This window comes from Lampris incognitus, chromosome 3 (assembly GCF_029633865.1).
Source record: "Lampris incognitus isolate fLamInc1 chromosome 3, fLamInc1.hap2, whole genome shotgun sequence".
In the NCBI taxonomy this organism is placed as follows: Eukaryota; Metazoa; Chordata; class Actinopteri; order Lampriformes; family Lampridae; genus Lampris; species Lampris incognitus.
In genome coordinates, this window is record NC_079213.1 from 92,284,073 (window position 1) to 92,309,069 (window position 24,997).

Here is a 24,997-nt window from a genome sequence, read left to right on the forward strand (position 1 = left end):
AAGTTCCTTCATATTATGTGTCAAAATTACACCCAGTGGTAATGTTACAATTTCTTGACCAAATATCCATTAACACAAGGGAGACAAAACTTAGCATAGCCCATTTCTATTAGGACAGCAGAAACAAATCTTAGACAAATTAAATTTACTCAACTGCACTTTGATGTAACATCATTCATTCATTATTGGATGTATAGCAACAGTGTTATACAGCAACACTATGCAACCTGGCATTTACGCTTATTTTCTCTGACATGGGCATTGAAATAGCATTGGAACTGCAACACACAATTATGTACAAGCACCAGATGCACTGTATTTAGTGTTTGTAGCGAAATGCAAATTTACAACACCTGTCCACAGGAGGCTTTTTTAAATGTTAGAATAAAAGAAAAAAAAGAAAAGAAAAAAGACAAAAAAAGGAAAATAAAAATACTGGTGTGTCTATACAGGAGCACTAGGTGTGAAAACAATGTTCGCTCTCTTTTAGTCATGATTTAACGCCTCTATTAAAAATGCTATTTCATTACTGTGAATTCATTACTGAGTTGGTAATAAGACAACGGTGCCAGAATGAACAAATATGCTTCCAATCAGCTGAAAAAAGGGACAGGAGAGGATTTATAATAGCTGAAATACAGGCCCCTACATGTAAAAACAGGAGCAATTTGCAAAATGCTCGGAGTTAATTTACTGCTGACCTTGCCCCTAGATTAACAAAATGATTGTATTTGATTCTTAATCTAGTTTTCTAAGTGCCACAATGTGAAAACCCAGGCCAAACGCCGAATGCTTTGGTGAGGAACTTAGCACCACTGGAGCATTTTGGTGTTGTTAGTGGCTAACAGAACAAGACCCTAGCTGTACTCAGCAGCTTCCATTGGCTGACGAGAGAAAGCTGGGGTTGTGATGTTCAGCTTCCAGAAGTGACTGTGTGGTACTGTATCAAAGATAGAGCAGCAGGGCAACACTGAAAAAACCACACACACTCAGCCAACTTTCCCAAGATATGTAAAGATAAGGCTATAAGGAAAAATAAACACTTGGATATATTTCACACAAATGAAAATGAGGACAGAAGGATCACGTTATGCCCGCTCCATAACTGTTGCTTCACTATCTTTATGCATCAAGCCTGGCTTGATGCATAAATCCATTCCTACCGGGTCATAGATGGAGCCGCTGACATCAGCACCGTAGATGGGAGAGACAAACGTCAAATTTTTCCAGTACTTCCTCTCCAAGTCATCAAAGTCCTTGTGGCGTGGAGTGCAGTACCTGAAAACACAACAGTACCAGATTTGAGGGCATATGGTTATACTGCTTCAAATCCTCAATATTTTTATAGTGTCATTTTTTAGCAGGAAATTTATTCTTTCTAGCACCGGGGATACGGTTGTGTAGCTGACCGTGTAAAAATCAAATATCATAATAATAAGTGCCCTATTTTCAATAATAATTCATCCAGTGCAGAAGTTTCAAATAGGGTAGGGAATTAACAGCCATTTGCTGGTAAATCCTGGCTTTGGTTTGCAAGTGTGTCTATGCTAATAGTCACTATGGCATGTTACCAACCGTGATAAATGGCTATTCTAGATTCTTTCTACTCTCAGAGAACGAAGTTGTACTGAATCCCTGAAATGTTAAATTCCCTTTGAAATTCTGTAGACAGAGGAAATCTGAACTCTGCAAGGGTGACCTATGACCACTAGATGGAGACAAACATAATACTTAAAAGCATATCAATCACGTTTTGCTGGTACATTGGAAATAAAGATGCAAAAAATATGAGAATCTTGTTAAAGTTGGTATTAAAAGGCATATAATTCACCTGACCTCGACTGACTTTACAATGAATGGTAGATTTGGTTCATAAACCTCTACAGACAGTTTTCCAGGCTACCATTCTCAAAGAATTTGAGAACACTTATATTTACTTAAACAACAGATTAACCAGTCAGTTTTATAACCTCACCAATCAAACAGGGTCTTGAGATAGAAAGTGCCTCCAGAGAACACTTATACTAGTCAGTATCAAGTGGAATAGAATTTACCAAAAGCTTAAGCCATAATTCAGTAGGAATCGGCTAGTGGAACCGTTTTCAATCTGGTCCACAGGTACCACCAGTGCTGCTCGTTTTCTATCCGGCCATTCACCTGTTGTTCCAGGTCTACAAACTCCCGGACTGCAAGCGCGAATAACTGAAACAACAAGTGAATGTTATAAACTACCTGGCAGAATAAAAAACCAGGAGCATTGGTGGTACCCAAGGACCTGATCGAGAAGCACGAGGCTAATGACCACTTCCTAGCCAAATCCTTATATTTCATGTCTTTAAAAAAAACTGCATCAATGTAAGTCAGACAGTTGTGAATTTAATCGTTGAAAACATAAAAACCCCTAGAGTGAAAGGATGGAGGGCTGTGGTCAAATCCATTAAGAAACCAGAAGATTTTGTTCTCTTTAAAACCAGCTTTGGAAGTAAAATACGCATCTGGGATACTTTGGAATCAGTGACTACAGGCAGAGAGTTCTGAATCTCCCCACCTGTTTAAATGGTGAATTACACTTGGATCGTAACAACAGCTTCCTTGGTTTGAATAAATGCACTGAACCCTTTGCATCATTTCTAGATAACTCTTTCAGTTCTGGTTACCGTATTTCGTCAAATAAAAGCCGGTACTCAATTAAAGCCAGGTCTCCAAATAATTACCATGTTTTGCTCAATGTGTTTTTACTATGTTGTAAAATAAAATTATTTTCTTTGTAAAAACAAGATTTCTTCCTCAAAGAGTTTTTTAGTAAACAGGAGTTCAAAAAAAAGGTGGGATCATCTAAAAATCAGGGTTGTCTAAAAGCTAGCCCACACTACCAGATAATTCAGCCGATTTTGCAACCTGACCCCCCCCCCTCCTGACTAGTCCCCATTTTTTGATGGTTCTTAAGACCATCTTGAGGGATTCTCCTGTGGTTGGAGGTTTGTCAAGAGTGTACTTTTTTAACATCTAACATCGCACTGTGTATAAGTAAGTAGTGTGTTAGTTCATGCCTCATGAAGCTCTCAGCTTTTATTCAAGAGAGGAACCTTTTCAGTTTGATAAAGTTTGGAGTCCTTTTACAACTTACTTAAAACCTGATTGTTTGTGGATGATAACAGCAGGGCTCTGTGGTCTGGTGTGGGGAGAGCAGATGTTTTATTTTCAATGCATTGTGTTTATACATTTCTGTTTTGTATTGTCATTAGCTTTTTCATCTGTCAAAACTTTGCTCAGCAGGGTAAGTCAATTTTACTTGTTCAGCACTTAATATATTTTGATCTAATTTCTGTATAGTTAATTTAAAACCAAGTGTGTCTGTTTTTCATTTGTTTTTCAGGTCAAAACTGACCTGAGAAACACTGAAAGGGGAGTATCTGGCTGCATATCTGCGAATATCGATAAATGGACCAGCACTGGAGGCACTCCCATATGCATAGGCGCTGAAGCTTTTTGAAATTCCTAGAAAGATTGAGTGCTCTGACAAACAGTGCCATTTTTATACACACTAAAGTGTGTTTTGTGCTGTTACAGTTGTAACATTTAGTACTTTTCTGCCACCTGGTGGATTCTAGTAATGCAGTTTTCATACAGTTTCAGGTGTCATGACACAGGAAGTTAAACAACCAGGAAGTGTGTTTATTTCCATTGAGATGACATGTTGACGGACTTCTTCACAATCCATGTACATCTGCTTTCATCTTTCGTGGCATCGTCTGTATGTACATATATTCTTAGTTTGATACTTATCTTTAGTTATATTTAGATATTCGTTAAGTTTATGCCATTTAGTCACCATGTTGTTCAGTTAATTAGAACATAAGGAGGAACCACGTTTGCTCTGTAATCCAAGTTAACTTACTATGCACTGCTAGTGTTAGGCTAGCTTTCATGTTATTTAGTGCTACAATGAACAACTTATTCATGTAAAGGACTATGAATGAGTACATTCCAGTAATAAGAGATTTATGTTTTTATTTGCAGTTTCACAACTTCCAACATTATTAAACCTGTGGACAACACGAACCGTCTTCAGAGTCGTAATGTAAGGAAGGTGTTCGACACTTGCTACCAGTGCCCTTGCTCAGTAGCGAGAAGAGGGAAAGACAGTACAGTGAAAAGATGGCACTCTACAAACAAAGCAATGCAGCTCATGGTAACTGCCATCCCATATCAACAACTACAGTGGCTGAAAATATACACATATATTGTGAAATTAACTTACCTGCATAATGGAGAGAAACTTAAGTGATCTGAAAATTAGGTCTTATGCCTCTGTGTCAATGCACTCTGGTACATCATTCACTAGCGCTGCTGCTGCAGCAGCCAGGGCTAAAGCTGAAGCTGCCAAGACACGCTTATGTACACTGAGAAGGAGATCAGAATCAGAATGGAGAAAGCTCAACTGGAGGCTGCAATGGAGATGCTGGCCATAGAAAAGGAAATTGCTGTAGCTGTGGCAAAGGCTGAGGCGTTTGAGGCAGCAGTCGCTACCAATGGGGAAAGACACAGCTGTAAAATCCCATTCACATCAACGCCATTTGACTCTGCTCAACGCACATGAGATTATGTGAAGGAGCAAACTAAAGTATGCGAGGAAAGGAGATTAGCACAAGAGGATCCACCCTTTCAAGATGAGACAGAGGGGCCACACACAGAGCCACCTGCAGTCCAGTCTGTACATGACCCATGTCTCAGTACTGAGACCATTATCCCCCCTGCTGCTAATAAAAAGGTTACCCTCTCATACCCTCTCACGCTCCAAGTAAACGTAAGTCTCAGAACCCTTTCTCACTCCAGACGTGGATCACACTCCAGCTCAACACAGCCAGCCTCGTCACAGTGTAACTTTCAATGATAAGGCTGAAGAACATCGGCTGCCCTCTCCACACAGCCACTCAACATACATACAATGAAGAAATTGATCTTCTTGTTAAATGGCCGAGAAAAGAATCAGCTGAGAATGCTAAGTGCATTAGATCTGCCCACATAAACCAGCCAGTAAAGGGGCTGAAGATGATATGGAGCAGACTGGATGAGCGTTACGGCTCCGCTGAGGCAACTGGAAAGCTTTGTTCCAAAACTAGATAGCTTCCCCAAAATCAGCAACAAAGATTACTCTAAACTGGGGAATCTTAGTGATCTATTGATGGAGCTGGATGCCGCCAAAGCAGAGGGAGAACTTCCTGGCCTCTCCTATTTTGACACAGCCAGAGGCGTCAACCCGATAGTTCAAAAGCTACCATATGGCCTACAGGAAAAGTGGCTGTGTCACAGATCCAGCTACAAACAGCAACTTCAGGTTTCATTTTCCCCCTTTTCTGTCTTTGTCACCTTCCTCCACCAGCAAGCACAGATCAGAAATTACCCGCTTCATACTCACAGGCCAAACAGATTCTAGCGAACCAGAAAAGCCTCCATGGAAAGCTGGCAGGTCGAAGGAGGTCTCTGTCCACAAAACAAAAGTGTCTGTAGCAGCTTGCTCAGACCAAGACAGACACAGAAAGGAAGCAGAATATCTTGATAAGAGATGTCCTATCCACAAAAAGTCACATTCTCTGCAAAAGTGCCGTGCATTTCGTGCGAAACCCATAGAGGAATGAAAGAACTTCCTCAAAGAGAACAGCATCTGTTTTAAGTGTTGCATCTCCACATCACACACTGCCAGAGAATGCCAATGCACTGTGAAATGCACTAAATGTGATAGTGACAGACACTCCTCTTCCCTCCATCCAAGACCAGCGCCATGGGTCAACGAGATAGGCCCCTCTTCAGAGCATGGCGGGAAGCCAGACCCCACACCAACCCAGTGGTCACAAGTCAGTGCACATAGGTCTGTAGAGGAGATCTCACCAATAGGTCCTGCTCAAAGATTCTCTTAGCCAAAGTTTATCCTGGAGGACGCCACGACAAGGCGATGAAGGTATACGTTATCCTGGATGAACAAAGAAATAGATCTTTTGCTTGCTCCGAATTCTTTGAGGCCCCACTGCATCATACTCTGAAGACCTGTTCAGGTGTGACTGAAAATTTTGGCAGGACAGCCTCCAGCTTCTACATAGAGTCACTGGATGATAAAACAGTTCCACCTCTACCAAGACTGCTGGAATGCAATGAGATCTCAGACAACAGAACAGAGATTCCAACAACCAGTGCTGCCTTCTTCCATCCTCACCTGAAACCAGTCGCTCCCCTCATTCCAGAACTGGAGCCCAATGCTCCCATCATGTTCCTGCTTGGCCGCGATGTCATCAGACTCCACAAGGTTCGTAAACATGTCAATGGTCCCCCAGATGCTCCCTACGCCCAGAGACTCGAACTAGGATGGGTGGTTATGGGCAATAACCTGTTTGAGAAGTGCTCACAAGCCACTCAGTGTGAACACCTTCTTCACCAACGCCCTAGAACCTGACATCTTTGACCTTGTCGATCCAAACACGGATACTGAAGTCCGTCCTCAAATCTCCACCCTTAACACACAGGCCACTGTTCAACAGCTTGGATCTCAGCATTGGTCCAAATTCTACTCATGGCGGTCTCTGAATCATGCCATTGCTAATCTTAGTCATATCTCTCACAGCTACCGTAGCCATCCAGATTGAGAGCAATGACTACAGAGGCCGACACTTGTGTCAAGAAGCACACACACCCGAGCAGCTCAGTCAGTCCAAGTGCATAATTATCAGGGCTGTCCAGCAGGAGGTGTATGCTGAAGAATTGGCTTGCCTAAGAAAGCGTGAGAAGATTCCTCAAGGCAGTCCTCTCAAAACCTTGGACCCCTTCATTGATGCACAGAATCTTCTCAGAGTTGGGGGTCGTATGAAGGAAGGAGAGCTTGAGGCCAAAAAAAAGAACCCTCTGATCATTCTTGGTAAACACCACATCTCAACCCTATTGGTTAGACACTACCACAAACAGACTGTACACCAGGGATGCCTCTTCACAGAAGGTTCCATATGTACAGCCAGCTATTGGCTCGTGGGTGTAAAGAGACATGTGAGCAGCATTATCCACCATTGCGTCACCTGTTGCAAACTCTGTGGTAGCCCTGAAACACAGAAGATGGCCGACCTGCCAGCTGATCGTCTGTCCATGGAACCTCAATTCACTAACATGGAGCCTGGAAGCATTGTACTCCTCAAAGATCAGCAGCTAAAAAGGAACGGATGGCCCCTGGGAATAGAGGTCTTCCCCAGCAAAGACAATAATGTGCGCAAGGCAGAGATTAAGGTCTCCTGGAAAGATTGGACTAAACTCTTTCTGAGACCTTTGTCAGAAATTGTCCTTCTTCTACCTCCAAAAAGAAGTTTGTAATTTTCTAGATTATTGTTTAAGTGGTAGTAGTGGCATTCAATCATGCCAGGCAGGGAGTGTGCCGTTACAGTCGTAAAATTTCATACTTTTCTGCCACCTAATGGTGGATTCTAATAATGCCGTGTGCATACAGTTCCAGGTGTCATGACACAGGAAGTTGAACAACCAGGAAGTATGTTTATTTATGTTGAGATGACATGTTGACGGAATTCTTAAAAATCCATTTAAATATGCTTTCATCTTTGGTGGCATCGTCTGTATGTATATTCTTAGTTTGATACTTATCTTTAGTTATATTTAGATATTCGTTAAGTTTATGCCATTTAGTCACCATGTTGTTCAGTTAATTAGTATATAAGGAGGAACCACGTGTGTGCTCTGTAATCCAAGTTAATTTACTTATACACTGCTAGTGTTAGGCTAGCTTTCATGCTATTTAGTGCTGCAGTGAACAACTTATTCATGAAAAGTTCTATGAATGAGTACATTCCAGTAATAAGAGATTTGTTTTTATTTGTAGTTTCAGAAGCTTCCAACATTATGAAACCTGTGAACAACACTAACCATCTTCAGAGTCGTAATGTAAAGAAGGTGTTAACACTGCTGCCACTCCCCTTGCTCAGTAGCGAGATGAGGAAAAGACAGTACAGTTTTTTTTTTAACTTTGTATTAATATTTTTTAATTTGTCTTACTCTTCCCATGTGGGTAGATGGAGGGATTGGTTGGGGGGGGGGGTTGGATCTGTGAAATACATTGTGTGATTTAATAGAAATATTCAACAAAACAAAATAGTGTGTTAAAGGTCACATGTAATTGTTGAAAACCAATTTTGTGCTGGCAGGTAATGCCAGCCCTGTAGGAAACACTTTACCTTATGCCATAACTCGCAGTTAAGGAATAACCAGACAAAGGTCCAATTTTAGATGCTGAAAGAGCACGGCTAAGGCTGCGTTCACACTGAATCCGGCACCTTTCTGCAAGGTTATGTGGAGGTATGGGTGTGTCACTTCATGGCCTATCGTAATGAGCCATCGCAGCAATCGTGGGCCCATGGCCATCAGATCGATTGGCCACCGCAGTATGATGTCAGGTTGCGTTCCAGCAAAAGTTGATACTGTTCTACTTCTAGCTGAATGGCTGCTGCATTTTTTTTTTTTTTTTTGCTGAACCTCCTGTGGTACGCACTGCCGCAGCCTAAATGCACTACCCTTAATCAAATGAATGAGAGGATTGGCGTTTTTCACAGAGTGCCAGAATTCCGTATAAATGCAGCCTATGATACTGTAACATGCATGGATAAGTAGACACGTTAGCCCTTGGCTAACAGGTTGGACACTTTAGTCGACTGGTTAACGTAGTCGCCCGTGGTGCAAGAGACCCAGGTTCACGTCCCGGCTGCGGGGGCTCCCGAGCTGCCCCCCGATTTCGCTACATTGGTGTCAGAAGTGGGATGGTGAGATCGTGAAGCACCGTGAGGCCATTGGAAGCATTTCCCGAAGGAGAGGGGTAGTGTAACATACACAAATAAGTAGACGCGTGAGCCCTTGGCTAATGGGTCGGACCCTTTAGTTGACTGGTTAACATTGTCGCCTGCGGTGCGGAATACATGAGTTCGCGCCCCAGCTGTGACAGTCCGGCCGGGGATGCCCTTCCCGAAGGAAGGGGGCGATGTAACAATCATGGATGAATAGGCTCGGTAGCCCTTGGCTGACGGGTTGGACCCTTTAGTCGACTGGTTGATGTTGTCGCCCGCAGTGCGGGAGATCCGAATTCGCGTCCCGGCTGTGACGGTCCGGCCAGGCTGCCCCCCGAATTCGCTACATTGGTGTCAGAAGTGGGATGCGCGCGGATGCGCTTCCCGAAGGAGGGGGGGTAGTGTAACGTGCATGGATAAGTAGACACGTTAGCCCTTGGCTAATGAGTCCGACCCTTTAGTCGAGCGGTTAGCGATGTCTCCCGCGGTGCGGGAGATATGGGTTCGTGTCCCGGCTACGGCAGTTCCTGTGGTTGCCCTCCGAATTCGCTACAATATGCTGTAAGACAAAACTGTACAATAGCTTACTTCTTGCTGTTGGCCAGCTTGCGATACTCGCCCACTGTCATGGACTTCTTTTGAATGTTGTACTGGGTGAACAGGCCTGACTGGCCCGTCACAACCTGCATAATGGGAGCTGGGATCACCATGTCCTCAATGGTGTCGTATGACCGCCGCGGCTTCCAGCCCTCTGGGGGGATTACCTTGGGACAAGGGAAGAGAAAGAAAACAGAATGAAGACCTGGATTTTGAGGTATGCCTGATTATCACAGTTGCAACATAATTCATTGCCATCTACAAGTATAGCGCTCCAAGAAGAGAGACGAAATAATTAAAATATAGGAAGCAAAATAAATTTTGGGTTTTAGCTTATCTTACAAGAAGACTGGAGGGCCTGCTCCCTCAGGTGGTAGGAGAGGACCAGAATAGATTTATTCAAGGTAGACAGGGTTTTCACAATGTCAGAAGAGTGCTCAATATTTTACACAGCCAGAGAGGGGCAACAGACACTGCCTTACTCTCACTTGATGGAGAGAAGGCCTTTGACCGTGTCGAATGGCCTTATCCATTTGAGGTGCTTACCCACTTTGGCTTTGGGTATACATTTCGTAAATGGGTTCGATTACTTTGTACTGGGCTCACTGCAGAAGTTCTGACCAATAATGTGGTCTCTAAACCTTTTAACATCTCTAGAGGTTGCCCGCAAGGAAGTTCTTTATCACCATTGCTATTTATTCTTGCAAAAGAACCATTTGCTATAGCGGTGAGGATGCATAGTGACATTTATGGAATACGAGAAGGTCATTTAGAAAACAGAATAGCACTCTTTGCCGATGATGTAATCTTGCTCCTAAAAAATCTAAACAGTTATATTCCTGCACTCCTAGATCTTAATTAGTCAAATCATCTATAATGTTACTTAATAACCTAGAGAGGAAAAATAGCCATGTTTACGCTTCTATTTTCAACCCAACGGATAATTTCACACATTTGGGTATAAAAATTTTCCCTGAGGTGAATAAGATCACTCAGATAAATTATGACCCAATACTGGAAGCTACTACCTCATCAGTAGAACGTTAGACATCTTTACCTATCTCAATGATTGGCAGGATAAATATTCTAAAAATTAACATACTCCCTAAATTTATCTATTTGTTCCAGAACATCCCCCGCTTCCACCTCCCTCATCTTTGTTTACTAGAATTAAGAAATTGTTTACCAACTTTATTTGGCAAAATAAACGCCCCAGACTACGTCTATTTTATTATATCGATCATATGACCAAGGAGGCCTTAAATGCCCAAACACCCAATGGTATTACTCGGCAGCTCAACTGCAACCCATCATGTTTTATTTTTCATCTAAAAAAACCTCCTGCTTGGATGGATTTAGAATCTTGTTCTGTTACGCCAAGTTTACTGTTGCATTTGTGACTTGTATTCAGCAGGGCGCAAATACCTGAGAAAAAATGCAGACAACCCTTTTGTATTGAATATGATTAACATTTGGTTTGACGCTTGTAAATATTTGAATGTAAACTACTCCAGGTCACAGTTCAGTCCTATTTTCGGTAATGTTAACTTTAAACAAGGGAAATGTGACTCAGGGCTTTGGTTATGGGCTGAAAACGGGTTAAGGGAAGTGAAAGTGAAAGCTATGTATAGTGAAGATAAAGTACTTATGTCCTTTGCAGAAATATCAACTAAATATGACATTGCAAAGAATCACGTTTTCAAATATCTTCAAATTAGGATCTTTATATCCTCATCTCAAAACCATTCATTAGATATACCTGTCATTTCCTCATTAGAGGCAGCAATTATAGGACATTGCTATGATAAAGGTTTAATTTCATCTTTGTATGGCTTGTTTGGATCTGGGTCTGATAAATCCTCGGAATCAAAACTGAGATCATGGAAGGAAGATATAGATGATGAAATATCTTTGGAGTAAGACATGTAGGAAGGCTCAAAGGTAGACACTCAACAGTAGCTTGAAGTTTATACATTATAAATGGCTGATGCGTACACACATAACCCCTGTTAAATTGCACAAGTTTAATGATAATATTCCTGATTCCTGTATCAAGTGTAATGCAGCAAGAGGGACACTATACCACTGTATAAGGGAATGTGTGAAAGTGAAATCTTTTGGCTAAATATTATTGATAGGATTGATCAAATTTTATTTCTAAAATATTTCTACTTTATTTATAAATTTAATTTATATCAAAATCTATTTTACTTTTATTTATTTATCATCCATGCCTGTCGAGGTGGCAACCGAAGAACCAACTGGTGGACACCAGAGGTGAGGGAAGCTGTCAGGTGGAAGGGGGAGGCCTTTCAGGCTTGGTAGGGACAGGGGTCTGCTGAAGCAGCAGACAGGTAGCAGCAGCAGAGTTTGGCAAGGCTATGGAGGAGGACTTTCAGTTGGCCTCAAGTAAGTTCTGGCAAACCATGCATTAACATAGGAAGGGGAAGCAGGGCTTGACTCACGCTGTGTTCAGCTGGGGAGGGGGAACTGCTGACCCAGACTGGGGATGTTGTTAGGCGGTGGAAAGAACACTTTGAGGAGCTCCTGAACCTGGCTAACATGTCCTCAGTGGAGAAGGTAGAGTCTGAAGACTCGGGGGAAGCCCCACCCATATCCCTGGCAGAGGTCTCTGATGTAGTTAAGAAGCTCATCGGTGGCAAGGTGCCGGGTGTGGATGAGATTCGCCCTGAGATGCTGAAGGCTCTGGACACTGTTGGGCTGTCTTGGCTGACATGCCTCTTCAGTGTCACATGGAGGTCAGGGACAGTACCTGTGGAGTAGCAGACTCAGGTGGTGGTTCCCATATTTGAAAAAGAGGACCGGAGGGTGTGCTCCAATTATGGGGGCATCACACTGCTCAGCCTCCCTGGGAAAGTCTACTCTATGGTGCTGGAAAGGAGGCTCCAACCGATTGTTGAACCTCGGATCCAGAAGGAACAATACAAATTCCGTCCTAGCCGTGGAACAACGGACCAACTCCTTACCCTTGCAGAAGTGCAGAGGAAGGCATAGGAGTTTGACCAGCCAGTCTGCATGTGTTTTGTGGACTTGGAGAGGGCTTACGACCGTGTACGGGGGGGGGGGGGTACTGGGGGAGTATGGAGTACCGGGGCAGTTGCTACAAGCCATCCGGTCCTTGTATAACCAAAGTGAGAGCTGTGTCTGCATTCTCGGCACAAAGTCAAACACGTTTTCAGTGGGTGTTGGACTCCGCCACGGTTGTCCCTTGCCTTCAATTCTGTTTGTGATATTCATGGACAGGATCTCAAGGTGCAGCCAAGGTAAGGAATGTGTCAGCTTTGGGAACCTCAGAATTGCATCTCTGCTCTTCGCCGATGATGTGGTTTTGTTGGCTTCATCACAACGCAACCTCGAGCATGCACTGGGGTGGTTTGCAGCTAAGTGTGAAGTGGCCAGGATGAGAATCAGCACCTCAGAGTCTTGGGGCCATGGTTCTCTACCGGAAAATAGTGGATTGCTCCCTCCGGGTTGGGGATGAGTTGCTGCCTCAAGTGAAGGAGTTCAAGTATCTCAGGGTCTTATTCACAAGTGAGGGTAGGATGGAGCGGGAGATTGACAGGCGGATTGGTGCAGCATCAGCAGTAATGCGGACGTTGTACCAGAGCATTGTGGCGAAGAAGGAGCTGAGCCGGGAGGCAAAGCTCTCAATTTACCAGTCAACCGTCGCTCCAACCCTTACCTATGGTAATGAGCTTTGGGTAGTGACCGAAAGGGTGAGATCGCGGATACAAGCAGCTGAAATGAGTTTCCTCCATAGGGTGTCTGGGCTCTGCCTTAGAGATAGGGTGAGGAGCTCGGACATCCGGAGGGAGCTCAGAGTAGAGCCGCTGCTCCTTCACGTCAAAAGGGCCAGCTGAGGTGGTTCAGGCATCTGATTAGGACGCCTACTGGGAGCCTTCCTTTGGAGGTTTTCAGGCACGTCCAACTGAGAGGAGACCCCGGGGTAGACCCAGAACTCGATGGAGAGACTACATGTCCAATCTGGCCCGGGAACACCTTTATCCCCCAAGGAGCTGGAGCACGTTGCTGGGGAGAGGGACGTCTGGAGTGCCCTACTTGGCTTGCTGCCACCACGACCCAACCCGAGAAGCAGCTGATGATGAGATGAGATAATGAGATCAAACTTTATCAAAAAAATTATCGTTGGCGCCGAAGCTTTATTCTGGGTATATATCATATCAATCATCACTTACAAAAAAAAGTTTAAATTCATGGACGTGTACACTCACTGGCCACTTTATTAGGTACACCTTGCTAGTACCGGGTTGGACCCCCTTTTGCCTTCAGAACTGCCTTAATCCTTCGTGGCATAGATTCAACAAGATACTGGAAACATTCCTCAGAGTTTGGTCCATATTGACATGATAGCATCATGCAGTTGCTGCAGATTTGTCGGCTGCACATCCATGATGCGAATCTCCCGGTCCACCACATCCCAAAGGTGCTCTATTGGATTGAGATCTGGTGACTGTGGAGGCCATTTGAGTACAGTGAACTCATTGTCATGTTCAAGAAACCAGTCTGAGATGATTCGAGCTTTATGACATGGCACATTATCCTGCTGGAAGTAGCCATCAGAAGATGGGAACACTGGTCATAAAGGGATGGACATGGTCAGCAACAATACTCAGGTAGGCTGTGGCGTTGACACGATGCTCAATTGGTACTAAGGGGCCCAAAGTGTGCCAAGAAAATATCCCCCACACCATTACACCACCACCACCAGCCTGAACCGTTGATACAAGGCAGGATGGATCCATGCTTTCATGTTGTTGACGCCAAATTCTGACCCTACCATCCGAATGTCGCAGCAGAAATCGAGACTCATCAGACCAGGCAACGTTTTTCCAATCTTCTATTGTCCAATTTTGGTGAGCCTGTGCGAATTGTAGCCTCAGTTTCCTGTTCTTAGCTGACAGGAGTGGCACCCGGTGTGGTCTTCTGCTGCTGTAGCCCATCTGCCTCAAGGTTCGACGTGTTGTGCGTTCAGAGATGCTCTTCTGCATACCTCGGTTGTAATGAGTGGTTATTTGAGTTACTGTTGCCTTTCTATCAGCTCGAACCAGTCTGGCCATTCTCCTCTGACCTCTGGCATCAACAAGGCATTTTCGCCCACAGAACTGCCGCTCACTGGATATTTTCTCTTTTTTGGACCATTCTCTGTAAACCCTAGAGATGGTTGTGCATGAAAATCCCAGTAGATCAGCAGTTTCTGAAATACTCAGACCAGCCCGTCTGGCACCAACAACCATGCCACATTCAAAGTCACTTAAATCACCTTTCTTCCCCATTCTGATGCTCGGTTTGAACTGCAGCAGATCGTCTTGACCATGTCTACATGCGTAAATGCATTGAGTTGCTGCCATGTGATTGGCTGATTAGAAATTTGCGTTAATGAGCAGTTGGACAGGTGTGCCTAATAAAGTGGCCGGTGAGTGTATATTACAAGCTAAACGTATAAATGCTCTTAATTGGAAAAAATATTAATGGGCCAAGAATCGGAATGTGGATTAAAGATATGACTTCAAACATGTCAATGGAAATGATAACATATATTGTTAGGCATAAAAAATATTTTTGATGATATTTTGAGACCTTTTATGTACTTTTTAAGGCATAACGTTGGTAATAATGTTATAATGTTAATAATAATGTTATGTTAATAATAATGACGGTAACCTGCTTCAGCAGGAACAAGCTCTGAGGGGTACCATCAAGATGCTGTACACTGATCTAAGACACACCCTTTACTTATTCATCCATTTTAATTTTTTTTACCTTTTTTTCTTTTATGACCCTACTTGGTTGATGGGGATCAGTTGTGGGAGGGAGAACGGGGGGGAAATGTTGTGATGTGTTTTGTATGATTGTTAGTCATTGTATATTCTTATGTGATTTGCAAACTAAAAAAAAGAAAAGCGCTATATAAATGCAGTACATTTACCATTTATTTATTGGCATTTTCCGCCTTTATTAGATAGCAGTAGTTGAGAGAGACAGGAAAGGCAGGGGAGAGAGAGAGGGGATAACATGCAGCAAAGGGCATCATGTGCCTTATGTGGTACGCGCTCTACCAGGTGAGCCACTGAGGCTCCCCTACCATTTATCCCCCCCCTTTTTTCTCACCAATTGTATCCGGCCAATTACCCCACTCTTCTGAGCCTCCCCGGTCGCTGTCCCACCCCCTCTGCCAATCCAGTAAGGGCTGCAAACTACCCCATGCCTCCTCCAATACATGTGGAGTCACCAGCCGCTTCTTTTCACCCGACAGTGAGGAGTTTCGCCAGGGGGACGTAGCGCGTGGGAGGATCACGCTATTCCCAATTCCCCCTCCCCACCCGAACAGGCACCCCGGCCGAACACAGGAGGCGCCAGTGCAGTGACTAGGACACATACCCACATCCGGCTTCCCGCCCACAGACACGGCCAATTGTGTCTGTAGGGATGCCCGACCAAGCCTGAGACAACACAGGGATTCAAACCGGGGTCCCCATGTGTGTAGGCAACAGAATAGACCACTACGCTACCCGGATGCCTCCTACCATTTATTTCTAATAATAATTAGGCTATCCATCTCATAGTGAAAAAACATCCATGTAGCCTATCAAAATTTCAATAGCTGCAATTAACCATTGAAGTGAAGTGTAATTGTAGAATAGTCTTGAAGCAAATCTAAAAGAGGAAAAACAAAGGCTACATTGCCTCAGTCAGGAGAAAACTAATTTTACAGACATTTGGGGCCATCTGTTGTGACTATACTGACATTTATATGTCTAAACCACAAATGTAAGACAACCCCACTTTTTCAGACGTATTTCCAGGAAAAAAAAAACTGTCTTATATTCGGACGAATACGGTAGCGTGACTTAAGAGTTGGCTGAGAAAACAACTTATGTTGCATATGAGCCGTAGAACTGCAGCTGATAGAATGTGCATTGTAGCACAATGCTAACAGTCGTTCTGTAAATGCTGATCGCGGAGACATTTTCATCATATTGCACACCCCTAGTGAGAGATATGCAAGAATTTTTGGTTTTGAGAGTCAGGACTGTGGTTGACTGTTGTTGATTGTGAGTGTAATCTGTTAGTGTGTGGTGTGCTGTTTTGGCCAAAATATTAAGAAGAAAGTTAAAGAAAGTCCCTTTATTTTGTCATTGTATTCTTACAACAAATTGCTTTTTTTTTTCCAAAGATTATTTTTTCAGCATTTTCCACTTTATTTTAACATGGACAGTAGAGGGAGACAGGAAAGGCAGGGGCGAGAGAGAGGGGATGACATGCAGCAAAGGGCCTGGGCCGGACTCGAACCCAGGGCACTGCAGTAAGGACTCAGCCTTTTGTGGCAAACGCTCTACCAGATGAGCCACCGGGGCACCCCCCCAACGAATTGTATTCTTACAATGAATTTGTCCTCTGCATTTAACCCATCCTATTGTATAGCAGCAGTGGGCAGCTGCAGCGCCAGGGAACCAACTCAAGATCGTCTTTCCATTACTTTGGTCAGGGGCACAGGCAGGAGTATTAACCCCAATATGCATGTCTTTTTAATGGTGGGAGGAAACCCACGCAGACACAGGGAGAACAGGCAAACTCCACACAGAAAGGACCTGGGATGGCCTGGGGTTCGAACCCAGGACCTTCTTGCTGTGACGCAACAGTGGTAACCACTGGGCCACCGTGCTGCCACGTGGGTGTTCCTCCAACACACCAGAGGATCAAAAACTGAAGTCTATTATTATATGTGGTTATGTGTGGGGTATCTTAGCTTTTCAATATCTGTTAAGATCTGAAAAATCTTGTAGTGTGGGCGGGGCTTTATATTCAGACCAACATGGTTTATCTCTCTGAGACAAACTCAGACGTGTGCATTTCATCAGAGAGGTCAGAAGGCAGTCAGGATTTTCTGAATATCAGCTTTGTTGGCTGCATTTAATAATTTTATTTTGAAATTTGAGGGGGATGTGTACATAAACTCCTTACCTTGGCCAAGCCTGCACGGTGAGCTCCTTGGGTCTCCATGTAGACAATGTATTTGGCAAAGTCTTTGAACTCTTCCATGGTGGGTCGAAAGGTCATGATCTTACAGCTCGGATTCTTGGCACTGGCTGATGGGTTCAGCTGGGGGGCCGCTGGTGACTCAGAGCCTGGCTCTAGGCCTTGGACCCCAACTGGGTCTTCAACCTGAGTCGGGGTTAGGCCTGGAACAGCACCAGGCTCCGAGGCTGGTTCTGGATCGGGGGTGTCAGGTGGTTGTGGATCCCAAGTTCGAGCCTGGTCTTGTGAAGGGCTGGGGGATGCATTTGGGCTTGGAACAGGTGAGGCAGGAGGGGGAGCAGGAGCAGGGTCAGGAACCAGCAGAGTGTCCATTGGTGTATCCAGAGGCATGTCCGTGGCCATGAGGGAGTCCTGTTACAGTGGCAGGTAACACTAGGGAAAAAGGAAAAGGTGGGCTATGAGGCATGTGTAAAAGCATATACATTTTTGCCACTTAAGGCCTCAACATACTGTGTGATTTGGCAGTTTTAAGGCTGTCTCAGACAAGTTTGGTAAGTTGTAGACAAATCATCAGTCACAAGTGATGGTCAGCTGTACCTGTTGAGTCATAAAAAATGGCAAAAGATATTACTGTGCCTCAAGCTTACTTAAAACAATTATCAACCCAAGAACTATCAGTCAAAATCTCCAAAACAAGTAGACAGATGTCTTAAAAGTGGGTACAGTCTGTGACTTTTTTACATCACAAATTTTGAACATATCATTGGTCCGATTTGTTTTGTCCAACCTTTTATAATTCTATCTAGATTGTACTTCTCCATGCTCTCATCCCCCCCCCCCCAACACTGTCATTTGCTAGTCTCTGGTATACTCCTTTCCTTATTTTTTTCTACACTAATTTGCTAGTTTCTGGTGAACTACAGGGATGGACAGCATTTTTGATACATGCGTGTGTGTGTGTGTGTGTGTGTGTGTGTGTGTGTGTCAGCCCTGTGATGGCCTGGAATAAAAATAATTAGGCCCAACTAAAACAAAAGGTCTGCAGACTAGGGGGGTGTAATATTTAAAATACGGCTACACCGGTTCAAACAGCGTATCAGGCAAAAGTTGGGTGGGACTCGTTACTAAATCAATACAACTGTCTCTGTGTCAGTAAAGTCTGAACAGACACACAAATCGATTTTTACTTCTTTTTTTTTTACTTTTGTCAAATTAACTTCCTTTTGCAATGATGGCATTTCTTCTTTTTTCATTTTATGGCCACTGGCAAACAACACAACAGTGCATTACTGCCTAGTGTTGCACAATAAACCAGTATTGAAAAAGTACCCCAGTACTAGTTTTGAAAACGGTACCATACCAGCATTTTGAAAAAAAAAAACTTTTATTATGAGAATGACTATTTGATCTGGCTAATAGGAATCTGCCTCTTTAAGCACAATGCTGACAGCGGTGATGTTACGCTAGTGGTGTGTGTGACGTTGCGGGACACAACACTGACTGAGTTTGTAATGCAAGCTGCAGCAATCGTGAAGTGAGTCGAGAGCAATGGTAGAGACAGTGGACCACTTTTTCATTTTGCTCAGAGACTAGACTTAACTTGAAGAGATGGCAGCAGCTTCAGCAACACCTGAACTTGTTGACAAAGAGGGGGCCTGAAGTGGAATATGGATATATTTCAGCTTTAAAGTGGATGAAAAGGGAGATCCCATAAACAAAGCAGCACCGCTGTGCAAGCACTGTTTTAAAGTGTGTCTTGCAAAAGGAGGCAACACATCAAACCTGGCCAAAAATCTGTCGGACAAACATCCCGACCTTTTCAAGGAATTCAAAGACTGACAGGTGATAGTTGACTAGTTCACTCTCCTGTTGTGTCCATGAAAGAAATACAGAGTGATTGAAAATACATACTCATAGCCTCCATATTTGTGTAGTGCTGAAAGTGTCATCCATGATGTCGTATACAAATAACAATGTCGGAGACACTGTCACTTAACTACAGAGACATTTTGATCCTGCATGTGCACCAAGCTAGCAAACAACTCATCACAACATCCCCTGTACCTACGACAGAAATTAATTAATGCACACGTGCATCTCTATATAGTGAAGTCACAAACATGATTTTATACAGAGATTTGGCCATTGCCCATTTAATGTTTCAGCATTAAATGGGCAATTAGAACAGCATTAGAACTATTTTCTTTTTTGTGAAACATTAGCATACAATATGACATAACCTAGTCACAGATTATGATATATTTAATCAGTCTCATCAAAATGTTTTCAATGTATGGTATCTCACCAACTAGTTAGGTCCACTGCTACGACAAATTCGTTACCATAAATGTTCTAACCCATTTTTTTTCCATTTACATAAGTCCACTTTTCCAAGTCTGCTTTTCCAACTACAGTGCCTCTGGCTCAGAGAGAGTGACTCTGCCCACTCAGAAGCAACCTACCATCCAAGCTGTTTTTGAGCAGCATACAAAGTACTCAAAGGAGACCAAAGATGCTAAAAGGCTCAACAGGGCAGTGGCAGAGTTCACTTGTATGGACCAAGTGCCAGTATATTTAGTAAAAAAAAAACTGGGTTTAGAAACCTTGTATACAACCTGGACAAAAGGTATGACCTCCCCTTAAGGAATTTATGTATAACAAAATTCCCAAGGTGTATGGTGAGACAAGGTTTATTATCAGTGCACAGCTGACCCCAAAGCCATTCTTCTCCTGCACTATGACCTCTGGACCAGCAGAACTGTAAACACATACATAACCTTAACAATCCAGTACATCACAGAATCCAAGGAAATGCAGTCCTGGTGCTTCGGATAATCTGCATTGCACTCTGACCACACAGCTGACACAGTCTGAAGGAAGCCGGGGCTAGATATGGCCAAAATGTCTGGTATCAAAACAAAGAATGCTTCTAACCATTTTTAACCACCACAAAGCTTTTGCTGACTCCACCTGGATACCCTATTTTGGCCACAATCTGCATTTGTCAGTCAAGAACACCATAGACATTTGATCGTGTGGCAAGCTGTCTTTCCCGACTCCGCAAGACTCTCTGGCTTCTCAAGATCTAATAAGATGTCAAGACTGCTGAAAGACCAACAGAAATCTTTAAAGCTGCCACAACATACACTAATTCACGATGAGCCCACCCGATGGGGTTCCACCTAGGATATGGTGGATCGATTTTGTGAGAAGCAGCAAGCAGTCTCTGCTGAGGACAGAAAAAAAGTGGCACCTGATGCCCAGAGACAATGACATGACAACTTTGGAAACAGTGAAGGATGTCTTGGCTCCCCTCAGTGATTTCACAAATGCCCTAAGTGGAGAGAAAGAAACAACTCTCTCATCACTCCTGCGACTCATGTGGAAGATCAGAGCCCGCCTGAAAGATGAGGAAGGTGACAGTCTAGTAGCGTTGGAAATGAAGCAAAGAATTAGAGAGGACTTTGAGAAGAGATATGATGAGCATGAGCTGAAGATCACACTAAACAGCTCCACTTCCCTAGATCCAAGATTTAAGAGCAATTTAGTTACTATGGAAGAGTAAGTTAAGAGGGAACTGCTCCAAAAGGCTGAGACAGTTAAGCTTCCTAGGGAGCACAGTCAGGATCAACAAGAGGACTCGGAGGACAATAGAGGAGCAGCTGCTGCAGCAAAGAGAACAAGACGTGATCTAAAAAGTTTGCTCCTGCAGTATCACCTCAGAAAAGAAGGGGGCAGATAGCTCTGGAACAAAACAAGATTCGTCCACACCCACAACACCAGTAGATAAACGTAATGGTGAGATCAATCACTACAAATAATTAAGAGAAATCAGCCATGCAGAGGACCCTCTGACTTGATGGATTCAACATGAGGCACACCTGCCCATCCTGGCTCACTTTGCAAAACAGTACCTGTGTATTCCAGCATCAAGCTGTGCATCTGAACGTGTCTTTAGCACGTCTGGAAATATCTGCAGTCCTATGCGTTCTAGACTGAGAGGAAAATATAGACACCCTTGTTTTCTTGGCCAAAAATCTAAACAAGGCAAAGGGACTGAGTAACAAATGAAAAACAGCCAGCCACCCTAAGATGACGGTTTAGGCTAAGTAGTGACAGAATACCATTCAAGCCAGTTATGCTGCCAAATTAGTTGGGCTATTAATGTTCTAATTTTTGTCATAGATCTCATTGCATTGAACGTCATTTCTTATTGTTTAAATATATAAAACTCTGTTTTGAATTGTGACAAAGAAAAGTTGTTTAGAATTAAGATAAAGCTCAATGGCCGAGTTGACAATACTTTTCTTGACCGAGAAAAAAAAAAAAGATTTCACAGCCAAGAATTAGGATAGGTTAGAGGTAACTGAACAGTGAGATTATGCTGCTATTTTAGTTAACCTGGATTATTGTCATTTTACATTAAATACCATTGCTTTATCTTATTTATTGTTCTCGTTGTTCTAAAAGTTTTGTGTTTTGACTGAAAACGTTGTCCAGGTTTGAAATAAAGCACGATAATGATATTTGAGTGTTTCCCCCTTTAAAAAAAAAGTATCGAAAATCATGACTTGGTAACAGTATCAAAACAAAAATGCTGGTATTGTGACAACACTATTACCACCACCAACTGTTTGGGTTGGGATTTTGGATCGGGATTATTCAACATAAAAAAAAAAAACCTGATTTATGTAAATGCTGCCCGATTTAAGCCCACATTACAAAATTGTATTGCACTCAGAATCCCATATTCAAGCCATCAAAATAAAATTGTTGTTTGACTTAAAGCAAATAGAGCCCATTTCAATGTATGGTAACCTACATTTCTCCCTCTCTATTCCTTAACTGGGTTATATTTATGTTAGAGCCCTGCACAGGCCAAAAACTCAAGCCTTAGCCCGGCCCAACAAAGTCTGCAATTTTCACCCTGAGACCGCCACCAGTATCACTTTAAGCTCTCTCTGATGCGTACTCTCCGATACGCGTTCTCTTACATACAAGCAAACACACACACACACACACGGCCAACTGTCATGTATAATGAATGCATACATGCGCGTATGTAGGCCCCCCCAGAATTCACCATCACGAAAAAATGCAACACAACAGAACTCAGCGAAACACAAACAGCCAACAGGCAAACAGTCCCCAATGAAACAGTCAACGTCTTGGGGGGCGGACGAGGCGGCCAAAACGGCTGCGCTGAATGGGTATGGGGGTGGGGGCAGGGGACAGAGCCGGAGACCTGGCAGGGGCCGAGGCTGGGCCAGGGGCCGGAGAAGGGGGGCATCCACGCAGTGAGGGCAGGGCCAGTTCGACCGGCCCACCAGGCCCAAATGGGCAGGCTTGAGATGGTCCACCGTGACCCGCTCTGGCTTGCCCCCAATGTCCACCACAAAGTTCTTAGGCCCCGCTTCCAGGACGCGGAAGGGCCCATTCTAGGCGGGCTGCAGCCTGCAGGGGGGTACGGTGGCTGTCGTGGCGGATGAAGACGTGCCTGGCCGACAGCAGATCCTTGGGGATGTAGGACTAAAGGAGGCAGTGGTGAGATGTTGGGATCGGAGCGAAAGCGTTGGCACTGTCCCGGGCCACAACCCGATGAGAAGCTGCTGACCAGGGGGCCACAGCATCTGGGAGAGACTCACCCGGGACACGCAGCGGCTGGCCGTAAACCAACTCGGCAGACGAGGACTGGAGGTCTTCCTTGGGGGCAGAGCGAAGGCCGAGCATGACCCACGGGAGGCGATCAACCCAGTTGCTGTCCGTGAGGCTGGCACGAAGAGCGGCCTTCATAGACCAATGAAACCGCTCACAAAGTCCGTTGGCTTGCAGGTTGTATGCTGTGGTGCGGTGGAGCTTCACCCCCAGCCCCCCGCGACTGCAGTCCAGAGCTCTGACATGAACTGCGGGCCCCTGTCAGAGGTGAGGTCAGCTGGCGTGCCAAAACGGGCCACCCAGGACCCGATGAACGCCCGGGCCACCTCAGTAGACGTGGTCGATGACAGGGGAACAGCTACCGGCCACCTGATGGTCCTGTCCACCATGGTGAGAAGGTGAGTGAACCAGGGGGAGGGGGGCAGGGGGCCCACCAGGTCCACATTCATATGGTCAAAACGCCTCTCGGGCACCAGGAATGGCGCCAAGGGGGCTTTGGTATGACGGTGTACTTTGGCGCTCATAGCTGCTATTGAGCGCCGGCCCTGGCGTTTCCCTGGACACTGAAGCTGCATGGCGGGCGACACTGCTTGGCCCTGGCACCAAACCTGTTGTGGTAAACAGCCCGCTGTCACGCTGGCGGCGGGTAGCCACCGCAGCCGCGGTGCCCGCTGCGTCCTCCAGCGGCGGGAGCGAGGTCTGGAGCATCGCATGAACGAACTGCTACCGGTTGGCGATGAAAATCCTGTCCGCTTCCGCACCCAGAGCGCGGTAGTCTTTGGTGGAGGAGAGGGGGTAGCTGGCTAGCACTGTGCGCACAGGAGCTGGGAGCTGCCGTAGAAAAATATGGGTGAAAATTAAGGAGGGGTCCGCCGAGCCCAAAACGGCCAACATCTTTTCCAGCAGCTCAGAAAGTTTGCTATCGCTGAGTCCGTTGAGTGACAACGGGCGATCCGCCTTCTCCATCTCCGACAGTTCGAACAGCTGCAAAAGGAAGGCCTTGAGTGCGCCGTGTTTTCCCACAGCCGGGGGGGCTTCCAGTAGCCCCATAGCTCGGGCCGTCGTCTGAGCATCCAACGCCGCCACCACATGGAAATACCTCGTAACGTCCCGCGTTATTCCTCCCAGCTCGAACTGGGCTTCAATGTGCTGAAACCATGGCCGGGGACTGTGCTGCCAAAACTCGGGCAACTTCACCGTCGCTGCTGAGATGCTAGCGCTAACATGAGCCATTCCGTTAGCATCACTCGGAGCCGGAGCGGTGTCGTCATCGCTTTGGGTCGACATGTTCGTTGTCAGCGTGCGGGGTCACCAATGTGGGAGTGCAGGAATGAGTAGACGGAGAGATCGACTCAATTCCGTTTACTCGCCACACAAAACAACACCGATACAGCACAATCTCTCGTGGCAACCAGCTAACCGCTATGCTCTGCAAACATGGCTCACCCCGGAAACCCTAATCAGCGCCCACGTCAGCACTCTGAATGTCCGCCTTAAAGGAGCTGCAGCCCCTGGTGAATCTACCCTCATTTGTGTATCGCCACAGTATAATATTTATAATCAATATAACAATATTTCATGGAAAGGCCTATGTTTGCTCTGCACGTATATGGGAAGCTAAACGAGCGTGAGTCCGAACCAAGCCCGATCTTTAATTAATTAACTAATTAATAAAGGCCCGAGCCTGGCCCAAACTGACTCGAATGTTGGGACCTCACAGGCTTGTAGACCGCTCGTTTGTGTCTACAAGACTTTTTCTTGTACCAGTGTCAAAAAAGTAGTAGAATTTAAATGGATGTTTGCAATACAGAGAATTGAACTACACTGTATTGTTACATGTCGTACAGGGCTAAATCGTTTCGTAGTAGCAAAATGTAGAATTTAAATGGATGTTTGCAATA

General features: G+C 44.7%; 1 protein-coding gene across 3 annotated transcripts in view; it reads right to left on the bottom strand.

The window, feature by feature from the left end:
* Positions 1 to 24,997, bottom strand: part of kdm4b (lysine (K)-specific demethylase 4B) — a 104,889-nt gene that overhangs the window by 67,719 nt on the left and 12,173 nt on the right. For all 3 annotated transcript variants that reach the window (XM_056278011.1, XM_056278008.1, XM_056278009.1), the window contains exons 2-4: positions 17,427 to 17,873; positions 9,414 to 9,589; positions 1,164 to 1,278 (exon numbers count right to left, since the gene is read on the bottom strand). In XM_056278011.1, coding sequence (XP_056133986.1) covers positions 1,164 to 1,278; positions 9,414 to 9,589; positions 17,427 to 17,843 — 708 coding nt within the window. In that variant the 5' untranslated portion in view covers positions 17,844 to 17,873. The remainder of the gene's footprint in view (positions 1 to 1,163; positions 1,279 to 9,413; positions 9,590 to 17,426; positions 17,874 to 24,997) is intronic.